The sequence below is a fragment of the Coffea arabica genome, chromosome 2c (genome assembly GCF_036785885.1).
Source record: "Coffea arabica cultivar ET-39 chromosome 2c, Coffea Arabica ET-39 HiFi, whole genome shotgun sequence".
Taxonomy (NCBI): domain Eukaryota; kingdom Viridiplantae; phylum Streptophyta; class Magnoliopsida; order Gentianales; family Rubiaceae; genus Coffea; species Coffea arabica.
Window position 1 is genome coordinate 1,386,983 of NC_092312.1, and position 25,728 is coordinate 1,412,710.

At 34.7% G+C, this 25,728-nt stretch overlaps 2 protein-coding genes across 5 annotated transcripts; one reads left to right on the forward strand and one right to left on the reverse strand.

Moving 5' to 3' along the window:
- Positions 1-1,338: 1,338 nt before the first annotated feature.
- LOC113724896 (uncharacterized) lies at positions 1,339-5,584 on the forward strand. Its single transcript, XM_027247775.2, has 6 exons — positions 1,339-1,558; positions 1,662-1,715; positions 2,604-2,677; positions 2,889-3,006; positions 3,475-3,533; positions 4,923-5,584. The coding sequence occupies exons 1-6, from the start codon at positions 1,460-1,462 to the stop codon at positions 4,999-5,001; spliced, it is 483 nt and encodes a 160-aa protein (XP_027103576.1). The 5' UTR covers positions 1,339-1,459; the 3' UTR covers positions 5,002-5,584.
- Positions 5,585-11,094: 5,510 nt separating this feature from the next.
- Positions 11,095-16,120, reverse strand: LOC113724897 (uncharacterized). 4 transcript variants are annotated; one of them, XM_072073317.1, is made up of 5 exons: positions 15,835-16,120; positions 12,020-13,803; positions 11,722-11,926; positions 11,450-11,619; positions 11,095-11,356 (listed from the first exon to the last, which is right to left on the reverse strand). In XM_072073317.1, exons 2-5 carry the CDS (start codon positions 13,797-13,799, stop codon positions 11,235-11,237), a joined length of 2,277 nt encoding a protein of 758 aa, XP_071929418.1. In that variant the 5' UTR covers positions 13,800-13,803; positions 15,835-16,120; the 3' UTR covers positions 11,095-11,234. The 4 variants fall into 4 exon arrangements, 3 of the variants coding, with proteins under 3 accessions (XP_071929418.1, XP_071929417.1, XP_071929419.1); XM_072073316.1 differs by lacking the exon at positions 15,835-16,120 and adding an exon at positions 15,423-15,565; XM_072073318.1 differs by lacking the exon at positions 15,835-16,120 and adding an exon at positions 15,423-15,564 and having other exon boundaries at positions 11,770-11,926.
- Positions 16,121-25,728: the final 9,608 nt, after the last annotated feature.

Here is a 25,728-nt window from a genome sequence, read left to right on the forward strand (position 1 = left end):
TGTAGCACTTTTTGTGATGTGATGTATGTGAGATAAAAAGGTAATTGAGAAGATAAAAAGGTGTATTGGAAATTGTAATGGTGATGTAAGCAAATATATTTGGACAAATAACTTACAATCCAAACACAATATTAAAATATTTTTCTTCTTTTCTTATCGTTTCTTTTATCTCATAACTTAACCTTTCTATTATTTTCTTTGGTATCCTCAACTTTTTCCCTTTTTTGTTGTGTGCCAAGTAATAATGGAGTATTTTTTAGTTTTTTAGCAAATTAGACAATGGTAGGGACTAGGGAGCGCTGCTGCTATTTTTTACCGTAAGGTGGACGCTTGAATTAATAATAGAATAAGGGGCTAATTATAGTTTGCTCACTTGAATTTGATTCTTTTTATCACACTGCCCCTTTTAACTTTAAATATATACACTTTACCCTTTTCATTGATTACGTCAAATGTAATGATAAATTCTCCATCCAAAAATTTATTAAAATAACGTTAATGTCCTTACATAATAGTTATAGAATAATGTTATACTTTTAATTGAAATATGAAACATTTTATTACAAAAAACACAAAGTCATATGATTTTTAAAAAATAAAAAAAGATGGTATAATACCAAAGAATTGAAAATTTTTATTGCGGAGAAAAAAGAATTTAAAAATTCAAAAAGCATCTACACAAGTTTTCTATTGCTTATCTTTCTTTATTTAATTTGTAAATAGATTAGTTTAGTAATTTGTAGCTTTCACAAGATTTTCATGCATTAATAATATGTTATTTGGTAATTTTATACCACATTCATACCTTGCTTTGTATTTTGTTTGCATTCTACAAAAAAAAAATTAAAATTCTCTAAATATATATTTCAATACATTTCTACTTTTAATCATGTTTTTATCAAATATAAAACACATTAAAAAGTGTCATAATAAAAAATATAAGCAAATAATTTTCATTCTAAATTCACTATTTAATATTATTTTATTTATAATAAGAATTGCTATGGAATTGAGATAATCACATGAGTTACTCAGAATTCTTTTTTGTGAATTATCTAATTAATTTTAGTGCTAAAACATCAAAATGCTTAGTGTAATTGTGTTTAAATACATTTGTTAACTATTAAAGAAATATATATTTATTATGTTATAATTATTATATGTGTTTAAGAATTAGTTAGGGATATTTTGGTTATAAAAAATTTAACTTCATCTTAATCCTATCAAAAAGTTGATCACAAGGGGTAAAGTGCATATATTTGTAGTTCAGGGGCAAAGTGTTATAAGGGTCCAAGTTCAGGGGAAAAAGTGTAATTAACCCAAGAATAAGAACATGATTCCCCGTCCAAAATCCCAGCACTCTGAACGCCCCTGTACCGCCCTTGTCTCTTCCAAGCGGTCATGATCTTTTTAGGGAGGCTTCAGCGATCAAGATAGCTAGCCGAGCCGAGATCCAAGAATGTGGAAGTCTATTTTAGGAGGAGACGAAGAGCAGCAGCAGCTGGAAGACAACTTGTTGGATGAACCTGAAGGCCTATTTTCACTTTCCCCCACGCAGGTCCGATCACCTGCCTTGTTATTTATCTCCAAATTTAGCACTGCTTATTCTTACCGGAAATCCGTGTTGATTTTCTTTTTCTTGTCGGGTTTTGGACGAACAGAGGGTCTACGCATTTGCTGCCTGTTTACTAGCTGGCTTGGTTTGTATGTTCCTGGTATATACCGTACCTTCAACTTTAATTGCCATGATAAATGTTTTCAAGCCCCGGAGCCGGGTGCCATGATAAGCTACGCAGTTTTCTTTAGTCGTCTGACAGAGTGCACCGAATAGAGTTAATTGCCATTTTAGTCCCGAAATTCTCTCTTAAAGTTAGAAAATGGTGCAAAACTAGTAGCACTTGAACTCATCGTTTAGCTAGATAGTATTGGACTTAAATTTGTGCAATGCCATCTTTTATTTGTTCATTTGTGCATTTGAAGAGCCTGAATTCCCTGGCGATAAAAGGATGCTCACGATTGGCTAAAGGACTATCATAGTTTCCAGTCATAGTAATGGTCCCATTCTTAGACTTTGCCAAGTACGTTGACATTTTCATTCATACTTGGGAAGAGGCTCTAATTCGATGCATAGGATAATCCGATGATTTAATTACTCTATTCCTACATTACATTTTGTTAACATTTTGTAAACCTACAAGTATGACATGTGTACTAAAATCACATTCGGAAAGCATATCTGCATATATAAAAATGTGTGGGAGAAGAGGAGTTTAATAATCACAAATACATAAAGTACACCGACTCTCATATTGAGAGCAGCATAACTCTCGGCAGAATTGCCCTTACAAAATTTTCCTCTCGCTGTTCTCGACTAAAAATCATAACTAGATACCCTAATAACAAGACTTGGTAATTAGGGAACTAACAAGAGAAGAAACTACTGAATAATCATTCTATACCTTAACCAAATAAACTACTAGAGTTTCAATAGACTTGAACTTCTAATTTAGAAATAAGAAACATCAACTATTAGGAAGTTTGGTTTAATTATACCAACAATATGAAATTTTCACTGATTTCTATTGTCTCATTCTTCTTTGCAGTCTATGATTGTTTTTGTCAAGCCCATCAAATTCGCTTTGCTATTTACATTTGGCAACATGTTAGCTGTTGGAAGGTAGGTTACTGCTTTCCTTGAATAAACCAGTAGGTATTAATTTGTCTAACAATTTGTACTCAGATAAGAAGTTGTCGCGATGCAATGCACTTTTACCAAAAAATGCGCCAGGATTGTTCACATACGTAATACATATACATGTAAAACGAACTCTATATGTTTCTTCTTGTTGTTCTTTGCGGAGATTCTTAATTGGGACGTACATTGGCAGCACAGCCTTCCTCATTGGACCTGGGCAGCAAATAAGGATGATGCTTGATCCTGTACGCATTTATGCTACAGCCATTTATGTTGGGTGTGTTGTTGTAGCTCTAATCTGTGCTCTTCTGGTAAGCTGGATGCTTTGACTGACGCATATCACAACGTTGATGATTTTCTGAGAGAAAAGCTGCATAAAATCATCAAGTGTTCACTCATAGTTTTGCAAAATTCTTATTGTTGGTTTGGAATCATTGTTAACGCAGCAATGCAATCACTGTACTACATTTTCATTTCATACAAAAAGTTAAAAAACTACATGTTATGGTCTTTCGCTATTTTATTATCTTTAATTGCCACAAAGAGTATGGGATTTTAGTTATTTATCTTTCTCATTGAGCTTAAGAGCTGTTGTCCTTTCAGCATTATATTTGGACATTAACTTGAGTTGGTAACTGGGATTTTTGCTTACTTTTACTAAGATGGTCTAACTTACTACACAACAGGAAGAAGAAATAGGCGGATGCAATCTGCTTCACTTTTCCTTCTTTTCTTCTTCATAATAGCATTTTTTTTTTTATCTTGGTGATACCTTGCAGATCCACAGTAAGATTTTAACGATAATAGCAATCATATGTGAGATTTGTGCCCTTGTCTGGTGAGTTTGTTTCACATCATTCTTCTTACAATAGTTTTGTATCTGTTCTGTTTTCCATCAGAATATCCTAGTGCATTTTTGCTATGAAGAGAAGTAGAATGGCTCTGAAAAATAAAGCTTTCTCATGAGTAAAAACTTGAAAGTAAGAGAATTCTGCAGGCCTATAAAATTTGCAGTTTAATATATTGCTTTCATGGGACAGGTAATAATTCACAGTGCACAGACTGTAAAATTTAAATACCTAACTGAATGATAGTCATTGTAGTTGCACATCTATATTCATTTTACTTTTCGTTTAATACTCAATTCAGCATGCTAGATTACATTTATCGCCAAAAAGTATTGGAACAAACTTTTGACATTTAAAGAAGATTCTTGACAATTATGCATTTTGTGGATCTTGAAGAAACAACAGGGCTTGAACTTGTTGCAGTTTGATGGGCCATAATCCGTTGACATTAGACGTTAAAACTACAGAAAGTCATATTAGAAATGAAAATTTTCTGGACTCTAATAGTTCACTACTATTTTTGCATGTCATCTTACTATAATTTAAGACGACTAAGTACACACTTTTGATGAGGAGAAAGATGAAAGCCTTGAAGAGCATGTGATGTATAGTGGCTAATGCTTTGTTGTGTGCAAATAACATTTTGAAAACTAAGAACTACTATGGACAGGAGGAGCTCAAAATTGATCTCTTACTTTTTTATCTGCGGGTTTTCCAGGGGGGCAGTGCGACATTTTAATTGATAACCAAGTCCTAATCCCACTTTTTTTTTGGCTGGTGAATGCAAAGAGTTGGACCTCTAGAACATAATTTTATGATAGAAACACAAAACTTGCACTTCAAGAGTGACTAAAACTCTGCTTGGAATATGATATTATTTTTCTATCAACTCTAAAGACCATCAATATCTCCAGATGGACAACTGCTCCCATGAAATGTCTTAGACTTTGTTTCTGGTTTCTGGTTGGGTTGGGGAAGATGATCATTGGTTGGGGATTTGGATTGTTGTAGGTTGGGCTTTGGAAGTGTGGGGAGATTTGAATTCACAAACTAAACATAATTTTGTGTCAAATAGGAGATACACTAGAGGTAGCCTTGAGTATGGCCCATGGTAACCCAATATTTTGAGCACTGATGCAATTGGCCCAATTTCACTTGATTAGAGAAAGCTATCTTGTCAGTGGGCTGATGTAGCAGAAAATGTTAATGGTTGTTTTGAGGGATCCTGGAGTCTAAATACTTTTCTCAGGTGTCCCATTGCGAACCATGCTATGTGCGGTGTGAATTATTTGGCTTGCTGGTACCATATATTTGCCTGTTTTAGTGACTCTAAATTATTTCAAGACGGCCTTTGAGACCACCTTTGTTTGCCATTTCAGGTATAGTTTAAGCTATATTCCTTTTGCTCGAAGGATGGTTTCCTCGGTGACGATCCGTCTATTTGACACTGAAATCTAAACAGTTCAACATACAAATGTGTGTTTGTGCAGCCATTGGCCAACGAAATTCTCTACAGAGTTGATTTACTCCAATTCTTTCTAATGAGAGTCGATTCTTTTTTTGGATTGCTGTGAAAAAGTGTTACCAACTTGGCTTTGATTTTTGGGCTGTTAAACTTTATGACGACTGAAATGCTACAATCTACATGCGATTCAGTCTCATCAAAGGGCAGTTACTCTATATATATATTTTTTGTCTACACAGAGGTATCTGGGTCCATGGATTAGTTACCGTATGACCCAACTAATCCTCTGCAGGTCGGGAGAGGCTGCCCAACATCACCAACCGTAGCACTCAGGATTCGAACCTTTGCGGTGGTACTCACCTAACTAGGCTACTACCACCAGCTCTAGCCCTGGGGGGGCATCAAAGGGCAGTTATTATTGATTCAACTGTCCTTTTGTGTTGCTGTTCACTCTGGTTTTAATTTCGCTGAAATGTCCTTTTGTGTTGCTGTTCACTCTGGTTTTAATTTCGCTGAAATACCATTTAAGTAGTTGTCTTCCTATATCAAATAATTATATCATTGTCTTTCAAAATGCCTTTCATGACTGGTGCAGATGCTGCATAATTTCGTGTTGGACTACTTTTTCTTCCCTGGCTACCTACCTACCATTTAAGCCTTTTTCCCAACAACCAAAATGGTGGGAGTGGCTAGTAAGCTTTGCCATTATTCTACCTAATCAGTCAGCATCCTCACCTCAAATGCCCGTCGATGTCCTAATAAAACGAGGTATCTTGACATGCTCTGAGATTCGGGTCTTCTGTTTTGCCTTGTTTTCCTGCTTTTTGGCAAAGTGCTGCTATTTTTACTTGATTACAGATTTAAAAAAAAAAAAAAAAAAAAAAGTAGCAAGTTAACTTATCATAGAACAATTCGTTGACTGTGTTGTTGTCAAGTTCGAGTTCAGACGTATCTTTTGTAGCTTCTACCATATTCAAGCAGAGGCCGAAACTGAATTACTTCTTAATCCAATTGGATCCTCCAGGCTAAAGTAGGAGTAGGAGTAGTATAAGAGTTGACAATTGACCAATATATATACAGAGAGACAGAGACAGAGACTTGTTCGGTCCTTAAACTTCACTAAATTTTGATGGGTCATCTCATCGACCACGGTCATGTGCTACATGACTTTTTAGCAGCTTAACGAAAAGATATGGGCCTCTAGCTGTGGACCCCAAGACAAAATAGGTAAAAGGGTTGGTGTGGGCTTGTGGCTTCACCAACTCCCGAAGGGACGAAGGAACCAATTTCAATACGAATGAAAAGGAGAAAAGCCTTTGTATATGTGCATTTATACAAGTTTGTTTTTGGTGGGGTTTTCTCTATGCCCCATGGGGCAGTACTTAATACTAAAGGTTGTTTGTCAGTATTAGTATTAAATTTAGATAAGCGTGTATCCATTGAAGACATTAATGAAGCTCAGCCACTCTTGCACGCACTTATTGTGTCATCATTTGCTAGCAAGTAGGTGAAGAGCCTGGGTTGACTTAAATGGCTGAAGTCATTATTCTCTCTCCAAAACTTGGTAGACCCGATCTTAAAAAATCCTATAGTGTTTGAATCCTTCAATTTTCAAAAAATAATTTTTTAAATATTATAAAAAAATTTTTAAAAAAATACTCTAACTGGTATTTTAAAAAGTAATCTAAATTTTTTAAATATTTTAAAAATTCTACTATTCTTAAATATTTCAAAATATTCTCTAAAAAAAATTTTAAAATATACTCTAAAAATTCTGTTGCAATAAAATTTTTCAAAAATACTTTCAAAAACATCTAATCTAAACGGAGTCATTATGATCCGAATTCTGCCACCTTATTCAAAAGATTCAATAATCATTGAATCTTTGAAAATTCATCGAATCCCTAATCTCTTTGGCAATATTTCAAGGTTGAACTCCCTTTGATACCCATGCAAACATCGTGACTTCTTTCGCAACGACGGATTTGGGACACAAATGGTTGTCAAGTCAACCATTGTGGCCAAACTTAGTTGGGTGGGTTGGTTGGTGTTTACGTGTGAATCAATAAATATTTTAGTAATTGAAAGCATTACAAACAATAGTAGTGTTTAGGGTAAAGGAGATTGGATGACATTGGTACCAATCAATCAGATTAGAGGAAGTGTTAATAAAAGCAAATAAGAAACTACGCAGTACTACTTGCAAAGTGCAAACATATACGAGTAGCAACTACGCAGTACTACTTGCACCGCTGTGAGAGAGAGAGGGGGGGATTTGGGAATCAAGGGTTAAATTCCGACCCTTTTTTCTCCGTGCAGCAGATAGTCACCCTTTGGAATCAAGGAGGAGTCGCAGAGGAGAGACTCAAGGACCCCTCCAATCATGCAACAGCCGCTCATCTGACCTCAATTCTTGCTACTCAATGATTCACTGCATCGGACCTCCAATTTAATACCCTCTCATTTTGTCGATCTTCGTCCTCCAATTAAATCTTATATTGCACCGTGAAGCGTAAACGGCAGGTTGAACGCCTAAACAGCCGCCGCCCGTGGATTCCAGGCTCCACACGCAGCATGACGTTAAATTACTCAACTTGCATCGTTGTTGCATGTGTGGCGTCTATAATTTCAATTACATCACGGCCTTGTTCTGATCTGACCCATTTTTATGATGATCAATGATTTTTTTTTTCTTTATTTTGCTTTTTGGTTTTGATTTTCTCGCCGGATGAGTTCTTGAAATTTGTTCCAAAGTTTGAACGGATTATATTTTCTGATCGGGCATGTCGTTGAGTCGTTCGTTCTGTCAACTAAACAATAGAGTGCAAAATAACTAAAGCTGATTTCCTCGCGGCAACCTGAACGGGTGACGTCTCCTGGTGATTTATAAGGTTCCTCCGTTAATCACTTTTTCCCCCCTTTAATTTAACAAAGAAACAAACTGTTGCCTTCAATTAGGATGCACAACCAAAAGAATTTGGCAACGTTTCCTTTTATTTTAGACGAGTCCCCTTGGCATCCATCCCGCCACCACCGTGCAAGTTGCAACAAGCCAAAGAAAATTGCTCCATTTTCCCAAACATCCTTCTCAAAACTAATATTCTATTTTAAAGACGCCCTAGTTAACAATGAGAATGATCTTTTAAATCCCTCATTCATTTGTGCATTACAAACTCGCGCACAAACCAACCACATTGGGGCTGTTGGCTAGGGATATGGTATTCTGTCTGACAGACTAGGGTTCGAACTTTATTGTTAGGTTTGGGAGTAGGGAGAGATTAGGGGAGGGAGGGAAGGATTAAAAAAACGAAAAAGTTCAATAAATCTTAGTGTCACGTTTTTTTCATAAAAGCGATGGTCTTTATTAACAATTTTTCACAATTTATAAAAACTTGTTATGAAGATATCTGCATTTGGACTGAAGGATTTAACAAGATTTGAAATCCGTTAAATTTTCTTAAGTTGTTTGAATAACTTGTAATATACCAATTATTTTAGTGTTTAAATACATCTAAATAATTGATGGATTGCAAACCCAATTACCTTCTAAATAATTCAAACAATCTAGAGTATTTGGGAAGATTTCAAATTTTTTGTCAAATTCCTCAGTCTAAACATGATGTCTAAACAAAAAAAATTAAATACTCTGACGTTAGGTATGACTAGAGGTCCAAGATTCAAATCTCCTTTTCCTACTTCTTGTTTCTTAAATCTCTCTCTTTTCTTATTAGAAAAAAAATAAATATTAGGAAAAAAGTATGACATGAAATACCTAAATCCCCCTTCTTTTTTTGCCATCGTGCACCTTTTTTTTTAAAAGGTTTGGTAAAGGGTTAGACAACCCCATTACATAGTTAACTAGTCTGGGTCTGGCAACACTTGGACTTTGCACTTAGCCGGGCACAGCAGAACGCTACCCGTCAAACGGAACAATTTCTCGAGGCGCTTCTGTTCTTGAAGTGCCCCTTCCCCTTGCATCAAAACAACGTTTTGTTTAGTACATCCATGGTCCAACCACGCTTTCTCCGCTCTCAAGAGACTCCGTCACAGATTCTTGTCGAGGGCAAAATGCTTCCAATCAACCCGATTTTGTGAGTCCCTCCTATTTCCGGCTTCGTCATCTAGCTTCGTAACAAACAATACGACAGTATAAATTCCGCGATGGCTAGTAACGTACTACTTGCCGGTTGCCATATTCAATTCGATTTTTTTTTCAAGCCATTAAATCATTAATCATATACCGCAGTACTCTATATTCTACTCAATAATGACTTCCTTAACGTTTTGCAGCTGTCATACTCAACTCTAATAAACAAACAAAAGCGCCCAACCGATTCTACCATCCAACCATTGAATACTTTTTATTTTTCACTTTTTTGCTAGGCTAGTAGTAGTAATTTTTTTTTGTCTTACTGTCCGTCCTTCAGGCTTCAACATCAATTGACAAATTAAACTAATTTCACGATCGATTACTTTACATAATTTCACAATATTAATTCTGTGACGCTCGGTCATTATTCAAGTAAACTCCATATATAATATAATAATTGCGTCCCCTGTTATCATATTTTACAAAGTACTAATTAATAGCAAATTATAACCTACTAATAACATGTTACGTCCCATGGAAACCACTAACTAATTGTGCTTACAATTATTCATGTCCCTTCCCGCCGGCCAAAGAAGCTTTAGATAATTACCGCTACTGCTTTTCTTTTTAATTTATTTGACAATTAAAGAATGAAGAGAGCTTACTTTAGTTTCTCTTTCCTTGTCGATTGTGTGATGCAGCACTTGACTTTATTTAGCGAATCAACAATGCCACGGAACGGATTCCCTTGTAGGAGCCATTACCAAAGCTTGGGTTCGGGATGATGTTCGTGTCAGGTTCGGATATTCACGAGTTTTAATACTTCTTCCCTTCTTTTATAACTGACGTTTAAGGTTTTGCACATCAATTAAGAAAAAATTTTCATTGTTTAAATCTATAAACTACTTTCCTTTTGTACCCTCATTAATTGTCCAATTCACTCATATTTTCTCTCACTAGAGTATTAAATGGTGCTGTTTTACTAGGCCAAAAGTAAAGAGAGAAGTAATAATTACTAGGAGTAGTAATTAAGAGCCATGTATTGGTAAAGAGAGATAAAAGGGTAAAATTGTGAAAAAATAATTAATGTTGCATGGGATAATACAACGACAGATAAAAGTACTTAAGAGCAAATTTCTTAAACGTCAGTTATAAAAAAAGGGAGGGAGTATTTTACTTGGGGAGAGAAGATAAATGCGTAAATATATATTTGGACATCTCAATAATATTATCCTCCCTTCATCTCACTTTGATTTTCCTTTTTTATCTGTCCAAAATTGTAGTTCACTTTCCAATTGAAAAATACAGTTATATTTTAATATTTCTAAAATACCCTTATTAAATATAAGTTATTGTTACTATAAATCTACTCCATTTAATGGGAGTTGATTCTTTTTTTTATCATCAATTCAAGTTCCCATAAAGTTGTAATGTGAGAGTATTTTAGAAAAATAACTAACTAAATTGATTGTTTCAATAAAGTTAATTATTATTTTTTTAAACTCAGAACTATCAAAATGGGACGGAAGGAGGAGTAATATGGGGTGTGTGTTTTGCGGTTGCAGCCGGGTTAGGTATGTACCTGTCCGTAAGGCCTAAGATGAGAATTTCTGTGGTTGGTTTGGTGGGTATCTCGCCCAACTTTTTGAAAATGATGCGTTTCCTTCCATAACCAAATATTGGTTTCCCCTCATTAATTACTTACGACCTATGTTTTCAAACTCGGACCGGGACTCGACTCGGCAGAGGTCGGGGGTCATGGGTCAATGGGTTCGACCGGGGTCGATAGGGGGTCGACTCGGATGACGTCATATATACGTCATATATTTATATATATATATATATATATATATATATATATATATATATATATATATATATATATATATATATATATTATATACACACACACATACCTGCAAATCAAATTTACAAAATATAACCAAAGAACCCAATTATCTAAATTTATATCTAATTCATCAAACAATTCACCAAATTCATCCAAACTCACAAATTTATAAAATAGAAATCCCATATATGTTCAATCATTAACAAATAGCAATCCAAATAAGGTAACAAGTTCATGTTCAAATGCTTGATAATATCAATCTAAATAAAACACCATGTTCCACAGAACTATCTAAGCCATTCTTCATCTTCATCCTCATCATCCTTATCTCCAATTTCATAACTTTCGAAGTCGATATCATCAACATCATCCTCATCATCAAGTTGCACAATATTTGTGTCTTTCTTATCTACAAATCATTTAAATACTCATAAATAAAAATATTCAAAAATAGACACAAATTAAAAAGAAACTTAAATAAAGTTAGCAAATATAAACTTACGTGATTGAGAGGCTTCATTCTCGCTAGTTTTGGGAAATTCTTCTTCAATCATTTCTTCTAACTCATCATAATCAAGCTCTCCTTCTTGTTCCTCATCAATTACCCAAAATTCAACTTTATCAATAGTTTCATAATCCACCGGATCATAAGACCTCTTTTTATATGAAAGCCTACAATGAAAAAAAGAGCAAAAAAAATAAAAGAAGTAAGTAATTTTAAAAAAGTAATAAATTTACAAAAGAAAGTAAGCATGTATAATAGTAATTCCATACCTATTCTTCAAACGTAAATTATAATGAATATAAACAAGATCATTCAACCTTTGATGCTCAAGTCTATTTCTCTTTTTGGTATGGATGCGTTCAAATACACTCCAATTGCGTTCACATCCCGAAGAAGAAGATGTTTGGCTCAAGAGTTTAATTGCCAACTTTTGTAAATGTGGAGCATCATTACCAAACAATTTCCACCACTCATCTATATTAGTAAGACATAATTAGTAATCTTTTTTTAAAAAAACCAACAAAAGTAATTCTTAACATAATCAATGTGAAATTAGAGTAGGCATACCTGGACGGGCAGTTTTGTGAGTATTTTGAGCAAATTCAAATCCAAAACTTTGATCCTTTGACCTAAACATTGATATTTCATCCATCATATATTGAAGTCCATCCATTTTTAGCTTTTGCATGACTTCTAAAACACTTTTCATAATCTCAGGCATGTGACAAGGGCTATCCTTATCATATTGAAAGGCCGGATTCAACCAAAAGGCAGCTGCATGAAGATCTTTTTTCAACATATTATCCCACCTCCTATCAATTATATCAATGTATGGACCATAGAACTTTTTCTTGTTCTTAAACAGCTCTTTAATGCCATTAACAACTCTCCACATGCCTTCATATACATAACCCAATGATGGTTTTTCATCAGAATCACAAATGCGCAACAAGCGCATAATTGGACCCATAATTCTCACAATAATCAAACAATTATTCCAAAACTTCCCATCAACAACAATTTGTTTGACTTCTTTACCTTTTTCATTTTTCAACTCTCTCTTGTATGCACTAGAAGTCACTAAAGCCTCCAAATGTTGTTTCAAATCATGAAGATTCTTCAAAGCAATAAAATTAGTACCAAATCGTGTTTCCGCAGGACGAAGAATCTCTCTCCAACCAGGCCTTTTTCTTAACCAACTAAGAATCCACTTTCGATTATGAACATACACAGTGACTCTTGAAGCAAGAGTAATTACATCTTTCACATGAGTCATTTCTCCAATATCTTTCATAATTAAATTCAAACAATGTGCTGCACAAGGAGACCAACTAATTGTAGGATATTTTTCAGAAAGTAATCGACCGGCAGCTTTATAATTACTTGCATTATCTGTGACCATGTGAACAACATTACTAGATCCAACAATCTCAACAATTTCTGAAAACAGATTGCACAAATATTCAGCATTAGACTCAAAATCTGAAGCATCAACAGATTTGATAAATGAGATCCCACTAGGACAATAGACCAAAAAATTGATCAAACTTCTTTGCCTATTATCCTTCCAGCCATCACCCATAATTGTGCAACCAGTTTCAGCCCATTTACTACGTAGATTGTCAACAATTAATTCAACTTGCTTCTTTGCATCTTTCAACAAAGTTACCCTTAAAGCATGATAACTAGGTCCTTGATAACCATGACCCATACTTGTTATTTTTCCAATTGCTTGTTGGTAATAGGGAGAATTACAAGCATTCATTGGAATACATGCATCATAAAACCACAAAGCTATAGCCATGTCAGTATCATGCCATCTCTCTTTACTTTGCATACAAGACTTGATACTCGGTTGAGAGTGATCAAGAGATTTACCTGTCATATAAGATTCAATGCCATGTGCCTTTCTTTTTCCCTTATTCCCACTCATGTTAGTTTGAGTCTTTGTTTTTGGATGAGGAATTTCTTGAATATCATCATCTTCAAATCCCGCTACACTTCGGCCCAATGGATTTCCAATTTCAAATATCCCTTTTTTCTCTTTTGCTTTTTTAACATTTTCGTTCAATGAATCTTCCATTATCTGCTGAACATCATTTGGCACATTTTTGCATGGAGCCACATTACCCTTTACTTTTGCAAGATGATGCTTCACTCGATTAATACCTCCCCCTCTAAAAATACTACTGCACCATTGACATATCAAAATTCTTCTACCTTGTGAATCTTGTCCTTCTATAGCATATCTCCAAGCTATATCAGTTTTTTGCCTAACATTTTCAGAACTTGACTTTGATGCCGATCCTTCATTTGTTGGTGTGGACTGTGAATCGGTACCTTCCATTGTCCTACATTAGAAAGAACATTGAAAATATTAAATAATTTAAAAAATCTCCTATAAATGAAAATCTACAGCAATTATGCATAGCCATATATGCACAGACATTAGCTATCATTAGCCATATGTGTACAGCCATTGAGTATGAGAAAAGAATATCAAAGCTAAAAGTATGTTGAAATTGAAGTCCGCAGGAACTATATGGTTTTTCAAAGGCTTGTTGGCAATGAATCCTGCTTGCTATGAATCCTGCTTGTTGGCAATGAATCCTGCTTGCTATGAATCCTGTTTTCAAACTCTATGAATCCTACTTGCTGCCACATGTAATAGATAAGCTTTACTTTTCTCTCTATTTGCCACTTGCATTATTCAATTCTGTTTAGGCCCTCGAGAAAGTTTTCATTTTCTGGTGTTCTATAGCCTATCAGAGGATGTGTTCTCCACTTATATAATTCTCATTAGTTTTTTCCTTCCAAAAAGAAAAGCAATTGTCTTATTCATTGTCAACTACTTGCTTTTCTATACTTAACTTTTTTTTTCTTCTCTATTCATTCAATTCAGAATGGGTTTTTCTATATTTACTTTCTTTTTTCTTCTGTATTCATTCAATACAGAATGGGTTTCCAAATTTAATTCTGATAAGGTTTTTTTTTTTTACATCAATCTTGTTCATTGTCAAACGGTAGCCGAAGTAGCTCAAGATTAATATGATAGCAGTCTCTGCAGTAGTATTTAAACATTCAATTGAAAGAAGGAATTCATAAAATGCGAATGTACTTTAGAGTGCTCTTAATGATTCGAGAAAATATGTATTGATAATTTAAGCAAGTGTCATGAAGCATTTCTTGTTAGATTTTTTCCACCCAAGAATTGCAATACAAAGTATAAACCAGAATATGAAGTTAAATGTTCAAATATCAAATACATATATAAACTAGTACCAGTTCACTTTCACTGTTAAATCATACATGTTAGTGATCGTTCACATTAGCTACTCATTGGGGGTTTTGCTCTTCCTAAGCCAGCCACATTGGATTTCTTTTTCACTCTTTTAAGTGTGATAAAACCCGGCCAGTCAACAAAACCTGATGGAACGTGGTTAAAATAACTGGGATTAAAGGTTGGGTTTTCTTATCATTTTGGTAAAGATGTTCCATTGATTTTTCCCAGGCTTAAGCGCGAACAATATGATCAATTGTTCTTTTTATCCTTGTTATGTTGCCATTCTTTTATCAAGTCTAATGAAAGTCTGAAAAGGAGGATGATAGATGAGAAATCGATCACCAAACCTGTGGAACTCCCTGTCCAGTAATATTTGTTTAAGCAGAAAAGCCTAACAATGGTGTCTTATGGCACGCAACCTGGAAACTTCCAATCAGTAACGGGGAAGGCCACATTTTGTCAGGCCAAAGTTTATATACCTTATTCCTATAAGCTAAGACAGGGTTCAGATTCATAAACCAGTAATGTAAAATCTCCAATTTAACGAAACATAATCAGTCAACATTTTATCGTTTTATAATGGATAAAACCATTAAAGCTCATGGTTAACAAAAATAGAAGGTCTAGCTATTAAAATGTGCATATGATTGGGGGTGCTAAATTATAGGACCTGGAGGTTTATCATACTTGTCTGTCCTCTCAAAATCATCTTCCATTCAAAGTAATCCTCATCCATTTCATCCCTTCCATGTAATCCTCATCCATTTCATCCATGTAAAAATGGTAGAAAGTTTTTAACATACGCCATAATAGTTTAGTTTTTGAAAAATCACAGGCGTCATATTCGGGCAACAATAAATTTGCAAACTGATACATTTGTCTTTCATCTAGGTGATTCAGTTAGCTGGAAAGGGAGAAACGTGCATAAAAGAAAGGGAGAGAACTGAGAACAGAGCACAACAGTTGTGGCCTTCGTATTAGTTTCACACCCGCAATATCCAATCCCGAAGGCCCAGCATAATGAATCAAAAAATTCCAGCCACATATCAACTTTAGCATAACAAATCAGCAATAATAGCCTTCAGATTGGAAAAATTACCAGATTTAGGCTTTAGCTTCAGTTCACCCGCTTGCTAACTACTTGTTTCTCTTGAAATCTGAACGAACTGGTGGTGTTGCGGCGGTGGAGGCCAGAGATTGAAGGCTGTGGATCTCAAGAGCGATGGAGGCCAGAGATCGGCGATGGATCTCAAGAGCGGCGGTGGTGGCTGAACTGCTGTGGTTATCGGCGAGGTTATTGCCTATCGGCTGAAGAAGAAACACTCAAACAGAAGCTCACGAAAGCTTTTGTCAATTTTGCTCTATTTTTTCAGTCAATTTTTAGCGTTTTTAGTTGGTCAATTTGTCAAAGTCTGACCCAAAAAAAGGCCGAAAATGGAAAAAAATAAAAAACCGGAGTTAACCAAAAATTCCGGTTCACCGGTCCAACCCGAGTTATGACCGAGTTTGACCGGTTTTTTAACAGCCGAGTTTTTTAGCTAGCTCGGACCGGATGCCTGGCCGGTTCCCGATCCAACCGGTCCGACCGGCCGGTCCGGTCCGAGCCTGAAAACACAGCTTACGACAACTTAGGCTTATTACCATTAATGGGGCCTTCTGGTGTTGCTTCAAGCAAGGTGAGATTATCATTGTTCAAATTCATGCTCCACAATCCCGGGTAATTATGTAGAGTATTTCTTCTTTCGAGTTTGGCTGGAGATATTATTAATTATGTATTTCTCGTTGTGCACGAGATATTAAGGGTGAATTGTCAGCAAATTGAACCCTGTCCATTAAGGGAGTGCAAGTAATGTAGATTCGACGTCGAAGATTCTAATTCTGTGCAAAGACTCTCCATAATTAAATAAATCTACTGACACCCATTTAAACTCTCTGTTTCATCGAATCTGAGTTGACGACTGGCCATTGAAAGTAGTGCTGAACTGAACAGTCAACAACGCATTGCAAGCCCCGTATTTGCATCTAAATAATTGATATTGCATGGTTTACAGATTAATGATTTCAGTCCTTGTTTTTTTTTTGGGAATACCAGCTGTGTTAGGTGGGATTTCCTTGTCGTTCTTGTGCATGCCGTTGTTTTTTAAAGAAAAAATTTGAATGACTTCGATTTTGATTATCATTATAGGTCAAGGGCATATTTTTCAGAATCGTAAGTTCTTTACAAAAATTTTTATCGATCACTTATCAAATACAGTTCTCGTATTGATAACGAGATTCGAATAAACGATCTTTCGTGACCCGTCCGTTCCAAGGTTAAGGAGCATGTGGACCAAGACACTGGCATTTCCATCCTTGACTTGTTCATCCCATCTCCCTTGATATGTGAAGACTACTTTTGCTAAAGCTGAATCCAACCACAACGGAAAAACGACAAAACAAAAGAGGTGAGCGCATCTTATGATATCTCACACCCTAAGCACGCTGTTAGTCTCCTTGTTGTATAACTGGAGATCCCATCCGCGATTCGTCCATTGCTATTTTTCCTCAAACGAAATTCGGAAGAATCGTGGGTTTGTTTGGTTAGGAGTTTATTTGGATGATTTATTTGAAATAATTACTGAATCACTTTTTTTGATGTGATATATATGAAATAAAAAGATTAAAAAAATTTGATTGAAATTTATGAAGTGAATTATTCTATCTGAAATCATCTCGATCCAAAACAAGTCCATCGTATTGTGGTAGACTTCAATATGAGCAGTAAATGGTCCCTCGACGTGAGGGGATCCCCATCCCCCTCACCTCCTTGGGCAGAAAGAGACACAAGGTTCCGCTCGTTAGAATCATGTTCCGCTAACTTTTTACTACTAATTACTCCATAAAGCTATTTTTCTTGAACGCACAAAGTTGCTTTAGTACAAGTCCTATTACGTTTGGGGCTTCTTTTAAGACTCAAAAAAGATGCTGCTCGTGTTGTGTGACTCGTGTCCTCGTAATGTCGTCCAATATGAGGAATACAATTCATCCATCATGATGCCCTTGGAGCATCAAATCAACCAATGACTCTCCTCCAGCTGCACATTGTTCATGCGATACTCTGAAAACCAGAACGGCCTTTCTCCGTGAGTACATCCTTGTACAACTATATGCAATAGCAAACAATGACAAGAAAATTTCAAATTAGTATATATATATTTTCTATTTTTAAATTTTTTTCGAGCGGAAAAGTGATGAGATTTAACAAGCAAAAAGGGTGAAAAGGAGAAGAGAGATCAGAATTCAAAAACTCTAAATCTTAACCCAAATATTTAACCTTGCGTTCATCTTTTTAAACTATCACTAAATAGAAAAGTGACTCCAGGGATTTGATTTCGTTATTTTACCGGGTAAAGATGTGCATTTAGTAGAGTCTACTTTTTTTGGCCATATCTATCTACTAATAGAGAAAAAGGCAAAAAGCACACAGGGAAAAAAAAAAAAAAAAAAGAAGGGGCAAATCTTAAAAAATGGGTCCTTTTTGCCAATAAAAAAAAAATGTCCTCTTTCTAAATCCCATCTGAGGAAACTGTAAATTAAAAGGAGTATTTTTCTCCTTTTCTATGGAAAGGTCGTTGTCCGTATCGGGGTAGATGAAACCACTTACCAGAAAACGACTTGGAAGTCGTTTCGCGTTGTCGGACGAAAGTTTTATTGGAGTTTGGACTGAAGTCGTCCACATTGCTCCACTGAAACGGTGTAGGATCCTGAGTCCTCCTGACAACGTTAGCAGTTTCGAAATGCCAATCTTTTTTTTAATTAAATTCGGAACACGATAGGGTGGGGTAAATGGCTAATGCCAATTTATTTGACAACATGGCCCCTCAGAATTGATATATATATATATATATAAGTATATCAATAAAATTTTTTGTTTTTGATTCCTTGAGATAATTGAAATTACTTTGGAAAAATCAGTATTGTTAGACCACGAGAAGGAAATTGCGAGAATCTTATGCTACTTGGACATGAGATTAATTCAATAGCAAGAGCAGGGGGGAAAAAAGAAAGAAAAAAAAAACGCGGGGAGTCACAGGTATGAAGGCTATAATTTCAATTATTTGTTAGCATAAGAGTCAAAAATTATATTCATATAAGTAAATAATTTTCCGATTGAACTTTTAGATAATTCAATTTCATTTGTATGCGTATTCCAGTTCAGTAGGGAAGGACGCGATAGAGGTGCATAGTCAATTTTCTCCATGGAATAATTTCAGAAACATCCCTTGAGATTTCTAACAATTTCACTCAGCTCCCCTTAGTTTCACATAATTACAGCAACCTCCCTTGATGCAACAAAATCACTAGAATGTCCTTCACTTAATTGGGTGATTCATAAAGAAAGATATCATACCACTGCAACCAGCAAAACATTCTCAATTGTCATATCATCTGCAATCGCCTCCTTTCACCTCTCTCTCTAACTTCTCTCCTTCGTCTCATATTATGTATCACTATATTCATAACAACCACCTAAACCACCATGCTCACCACCATTCCTTCTCATTTCCAATGTTTATTCCAAATTCTGCTATCTCTTTTCTTCTTATTTTATTACTTGATTCATTTTTTTCTTCACATTCTATTGCAAATATAGCAAATGCTAATTCAATAAAAAGCAAAGAACAGGGAAAAGAATTTCTTCATTATCAAATTAAATAAGGAGAGGATGGCAAACATAAAGAATTAATTTGAAACTGATAGCTGAAAGTAAGAGGGACCGGCTGATTGGCATATTGTTGTGTCTATTTATTCAAAAAATTTTATTAGATATCCATAAAAAAATTAATAGATGTCCATAACTGCATTTGTTGCCGAAAAAATAAAAAAAAAAATGAAAAATGCATTTTTCTATTTTTTATTTGCAACTGTGAATAGTGGTTTTTTTTTTTTTTTTTATGGAGATAGGATTAGTCTCTAATGGAGATTATGGAGTAATAATGGGTTATTCTTTAGGTCATGGTGGCATTGCTTTTAGTATCCATATATGTGGTGATGGGCTAGATTATCTATTGCTAGTGGGTTGAGAAAGTTGTAGGCAAGCTTTTACATTTTTAAGTGGGGTTATATTTGATATTGTAGTTTTTAGTGAAAGCCTTTGGGTAGCAAAATGATCATAAGGCCGCGACTATTGTTAAAATCACTTGAAATGGAGACTGAGTTATAAATAATAGTTTGCTCGTTTGACTTTATATGGTGGCAGGTTTGCAGCGGTTTTAGAAAAAGAAAATGTACATGATTAAACTAACTGTTTCTCTTTGTTGTTATGTCAATAAGGTTATATTAGGATTTTTGAATAGAAATGTAGTGTATTTGGTCTATATAGTTACCTAAATAATAAAAGTAGTGGAGATATGTGTAATTTTTAAAACTTAAGGGGAGGTGACTACAATTGTTATAAACCTTAGGAAAGATTTGTGAAATTATCCCTTCCTCAATTACCTACCTAATTAAGAATGTGAAAACATCTCCATTGCAACGACCATTCAGCTCTCACTTTTTGTTGCTTCTCCAACTTTGCAAACACACCATGGTCCGCTTTTTTTATTTGTAAAAGAAATAGCAAGGTGGACCGCCGATACAGGCCAGTTGCCACGGCGGCGGATTTCTTATTCTCGTTTGCTTATCTTGTGAACCGGTCCCCGTTGTGGAAAAGGGAATGGTGAATTATTTTGGCGAAGAAATAAGGAACTGCCGAGTCAAAATGTCTTGACACGACTTGCAGTGAGGGAAGTTGCCTAGTCTATTGCCGGGAAGTGTAGAAGTGAACTCTGAGGTATAAGGGCTGGGCCGGATCATCAGAAGGCCCGTTCCTGCACAGTTCATGGTCAGAATTTGGCCACAAAAGAATGTATGGTTCAAATCACGTCTTGTACCTCGATTTTCACAATGTGTGTGGGGTTCACAAAATTTTATTATAAAATTACACGTTATACAAATAAAATTACGCGCGCATGCAAATAAAGTTACGTAACGTGTAAAATACACAAAACCGTCAGAATTCCTGCCCGTGGTCCGAACTCTGAGCTTTCTGTGAAGGGTCTATGGTTGATACACAACACATGGGGATGAGTTAAATTTGAGGTTTTGTATTAAATGTGAATTTAAATTATCAATTTAAGTTAAAGATAAAAGTTTATACTGAATTTGACTTTTAAAATATCAAAAAATGAAGAATTTTTATGGAATGTGACTATTAGGAAATTGCCTTGAACTAAAAATAAGTTTTTTCTACTATATGCGACTTAAAAAATCAAATTAAGTTCCAACCATAATAGTTTCACTCAAATACATAATAGTAGTAATTGTCTCCGACAGAGAGATATCACAGCCTATTTTTAAACATGGAGATTAGGAAGATGTACGGCGAGGAGTATTATTTAAAATATAATTTGAAATAATTATTTGAGCATTTTTGTAATATAATGTGTGTGAAATAAAAAAATAATAAAAGATAAATTAAAAAATATGTTTACTATATAAGCGAAATATTATTTAAAAAAAATTAATATCCTAACACTACGTATAAATTAAATACGGAGACCGATCCCAATTGAGCATTTTGCAGCGGACAAAATTCTGTGGAAGCAAAATGACAAATTTGTACAACAAGATAATTAGATGAGATGAATGCTGTCGGAAGTCGAACCGTGTCCGGAGTTGCCCATAGCACAACTACGTATAATAATCATCTGGGGACGTGGTTGATTGAACACCGCCGGCATCGATATGTCATTGGCTGAATTAGTGCGCACGTTTAGATTTTGTCGAACGGCAAGGCCGCGGAGAGAACTTTCTACACACACGAGTATGGGAGTGCTCTTTAGTATTGAATTCGTACGTTTACGAGCGCAAGACAACATCATGAAGAAATTATTAACAAAAGGATTTATGAAGGATCAACAATTGAAGGCAATACAAGATTGGAGAACGAATTCTTTTTTTGGTTAAAAAAAGATAAAGATACTTTAAAAAAAAAAAGAGCAGAAACTACGAAAAAGAAAGAAAAAAAAAACAGAATGATAAACTCTACAAAGTCCTATTTTGTAGTTGGCTAAAACATGGACCAGTTCCTTGTAATTTGCCCCCCCCCCCCCCCAGGTTTTATTTTGTCAATTGCCACCAGCCCACAGATCAATTGCTTGTTTATTAAGTCGATTTATTCGTTAATTTTTGTACTTAATCTAATTAAGTGCGCGTGTTTATTTTGAACTCCGGAAAAAACACCGGCCCACAGATCAGCTCGGAGCGTTTTTTTATTTTTGGTGCTGGCCATACATTTTAACCGTACTATCCTAATTACTAGCACTACTTTGTCGCAAATAGGTCTTGTGATGTTTCTAGACTGTCATCTTCAAATCATTTTCCATTGCATAACAATTACATGAAGGGACTATGGCTTCATCAAGATGGGAAAAAACGACAAAGAAGTTAGTGGTCCAAAGTCCACCCAGGCAGTTTTGAGTTTTCTTCAATCGATCGCTCCAACTAATGAGACGTTCGATATTATCAAGTTGTCTAAGGTCCTTTTTTTTTTTTAAAGGTCCTTAAGGAAGCATTTTATTTCTCTTCGTGAACCAAGGAGGAGGGGCTTTACGGCTTTACCTTAAATGAGAAAAAAATACTACATAGAAGATGGAGAAGCTACATAGAAAGTGGAAAGCAAAATCCTGTGCTCATTTGATATAGCTCTGTGCATAGGCCATAACTAAAGGTGGATAGAGCTGGATAAAAAAAAACTTTGCCTTCCACTTAGGGGTGCAAACGAGCCGAACTCGAGTCGAGTTTTGACTAATCGAGTCGAGCTCGAGTTAATTTTGTGAAGCTCGAACTCGACGAACTCAAAATATCGAGTTCGAGTTTAAAAAATAAAAAAATAATTATAATTATTTTATTTTTAAAAAATAAAAAATAAATATTTATTTTAAAAAATGAATAAAATAATAATTTTTAATAAATAATAAAATATTAGGGATATATATGTAATTTTACTATTAAAATAAAAAATAAAAAATATAATTGAGCTTGCGAGCAACGAATTTAATGTTTTTGAGCTCAAGATCGACTTAATTAACTCAAACTCGATATTGACGAGCTCGAGTCGAGCAGCTCACGATCGGCTCGCAAGTGGCTCGATTCGCGAAACACCCTTACTCCCACCAATTACTATATTATGTGACTTTTTAAAAAAAAAATTCAGATGAATGCATAGTGCAACTGTCTGATCTGGTGGTAGTTCAATTTTCGCCGTCCTCTCTAGACTTAGTTGGATCTATCCTTAGAGTAGGATAGTGTATAATGCTATAAATAAAGTGATGGTTGGCAAAAAAAAAAAAAAAACTAGACAAGAAAACAATTTTCGGGAGAAAAAAAAAACTGGATAAGAAAATAGTCAATCATCTGATGATCTATCTAAATCCGACGTTTGGACTTTTTTCGGCATACGTGGCGCTTTTATGGCCAGGACTCCCAAGAGAATTACTCCGTACAGGCTACAGCTGGAGTTTCCACTTTTCATTTTTCAACAAAATTGAAATTTGAAATCAGTAAATGTATGGCTCGTTCTTTCGCGATCGCCAGGAAACGCTAGAGTCCTTGTCTGTGTCGGGTCTGATTACTCTCGTAGGCTTGCAGCCACAGCCCACAGGTTCCATTTTCTTCCTCCCTTGTCCACAAGTTAAATCGTTAATTATCCCACTTCCTTCTCCAATGGCACGAAATTCAGACGACACATCATTGCTTTGTTGTAGAATGAACTGTCAAGTTTCTAATTCATCGATTGACTAATTTGGCAATTCTTTAATTTTCTAGTTTGGCAGTTCTTCAACGGGACCATTGCCAAAGTATGCCCATTGATTGAATTGAAAGCGGGGAAAAGTACGTCACGGACCATCAAATTATTCTAGATCTCACATAATCCACCCAATGAAATTTTGCCCTTGAAAATACGAAGACTGGTACATACAGCACATACATAAAGAAAAATATTAGTATGAATAATAGTGCCATGTCAAATCCCGCATGCCACCGAGTACCAAATTGCATGCTGCAGTTATGTGCTATTAGTATGAACAATCTAATATATATATATGTGTGTGTATGTGTATATATCAGTAAATTTATATAATAATATAGCATTCTATGTCATTATAATTAGTACCAAATTTTTCAAGAAAATGAGGAAAAGTAAGGGCAAATAAATGAAAATTTTGATGTGTAATTGTGGAAGCAAATGAAGTTATGAAAATATATAGAAGTGGTTGATAATAGTTACTTCTTTGAATTCATAATATTGCATTTAATTTCTTGAATGTTAAGTTTATTATTTAAAAACAAAAATTAGATAGTATTTATATTACTTTTAAACTCTATATATTTTTAAAATAAATTTTCTTAAATTCCTCATTGTATGTTTAGAAAAATTATCCGTTGAATATCCAAATCCACAAAGATTCGCGCATGAGTTTATCAATAGGAGTTCGAATTTGAACGTGAATCTATTTAAATTTGATGGGTCTAAATCTGAGTCAAATAAATCCAATTTAAACTCTATCCATTTCATAGGATTGTTTATGTGAGTTTATCAATAGGAGTTCGAATTTGAACGTGAGTCTATTTAAATATGACGAGTCTAAATCTGAATCAAATCAATCAAACATAAACTCTATCCATTCACATGCTTGCTTCAGTCCATAGGTTTGTTTCTAATTATCTCCCTGACTTATTATTACTATTAGTAAAACGAACCACTGCAGCTCCTTTTTTAACTGCCCTTTCAGTTCTAGACTTCTAGTGGATTTCGAATAAAGAACTGTTGGCAGTTACAGTTGGCCGCGTACATTGCAGTTTCGAATATGGTAAAACTGCTGGCAGTTGACATCACTTGTTTGTTTTTTTTTCCCCTCCGGAGAGGGCAGTTGACGACTTGATACCACTTAAGCCTGTTTTCCGCGTCTCCAAGTGGTATTTTAATACCGCCACACCATTTAGCATACCATTAAGAAGCTCCACTTGGTAAATACTGCCAACTGTATATTGCGTAATAACCCGCTAATTTCGTCACTCCAACCGTCACCATGTGCGTATCACCTCACGGTCAACTTCCCACCTAACCTCGGTTGATTATGTTCCGTCCCTAGAGATGAGATCTACAACAGACTATTTGTCCTTTTTTATTTACTTACATTATTAATATTAAAATATTTTTAATTATTTTTTTATTTTATATACAATTAATAAAAAAATGTTACAATATTTAAAAAAAATCTAAAATAATCAACTATCAAAATACTACCGCTCTTTTCCCCATGTATTTGTAGAATCAAAATTTTTATACATTATCCTTGTAAATTTTTGTATTTTACACAAGCGAATTTAGATGAATGTCACGTCACTATCATTCAAATTTTAAATTCATTTTTTGCTCATGTATCATATATCTATATATAATTATGTCAAAAAATTTCACATAGATAGTGCATGTAACATTAAAGCTTTTAATTTGTATAGCACAATTAATATATGGCTTTCAATCAATTGATATATATATATATATATATATATATAAATAATCTATTTTTGCTTCAAAAATTAATATATGGCTTTCAAATTTAAAACTTAATAATATTTTATAAAATTTAAATTAATTGTCACTCATCTAACTTTAATAGTATATATATTGTCAACATATAGAAAATTATTTTTTATTTTATTACACGCTACAACATTATCACAAAAATGATATTTGCGCATTAACGTGAATTTGTATGAAAGAAAAGCAATTTGGAAAACTTGTATGACGTTGAATAAAATGGAGAAGGAAAATCTTATTGTAAGCAATATATAAAAGAGGTACAAATTAATGATGGGTCGCCTGTTAATTTTTAAAGACTTATATATGTTTACCACTTTGTATTTGTGTTTATCATTTAGGCATATCCGTATTTGCACGTGAATC

Coding starts and splice junctions, on each gene's coding strand:
- LOC113724896 (XM_027247775.2), top strand. CDS start 1,460: ATGTGGAAGTCTATTTTAGGAGGAGACGAAGAGCAGCAGCAGCTGGAA. Junction 2,678..2,888: donor AACATGTTAGCTGTTGGAAG/GTAGGTTACTGC, acceptor GTACATTGGCAG/CACAGCCTTCCTCATTGGAC. Junction 3,007..3,474: donor CTCTAATCTGTGCTCTTCTG/GTAAGCTGGATG, acceptor GATACCTTGCAG/ATCCACAGTAAGATTTTAAC.
- LOC113724897 (XM_072073316.1), bottom strand. CDS start 15,451: ATGGAAGATGATTTTGAGAGGACAGACAA. Junction 13,804..15,422: donor GATTTTGAGAGGACAGACAA/GTATGATAAACC, acceptor TTTCTAATGTAG/GACAATGGAAGGTACCGATT. Junction 11,927..12,019: donor TCACAAAACTGCCCGTCCAG/GTATGCCTACTC, acceptor TTACTAATATAG/ATGAGTGGTGGAAATTGTTT.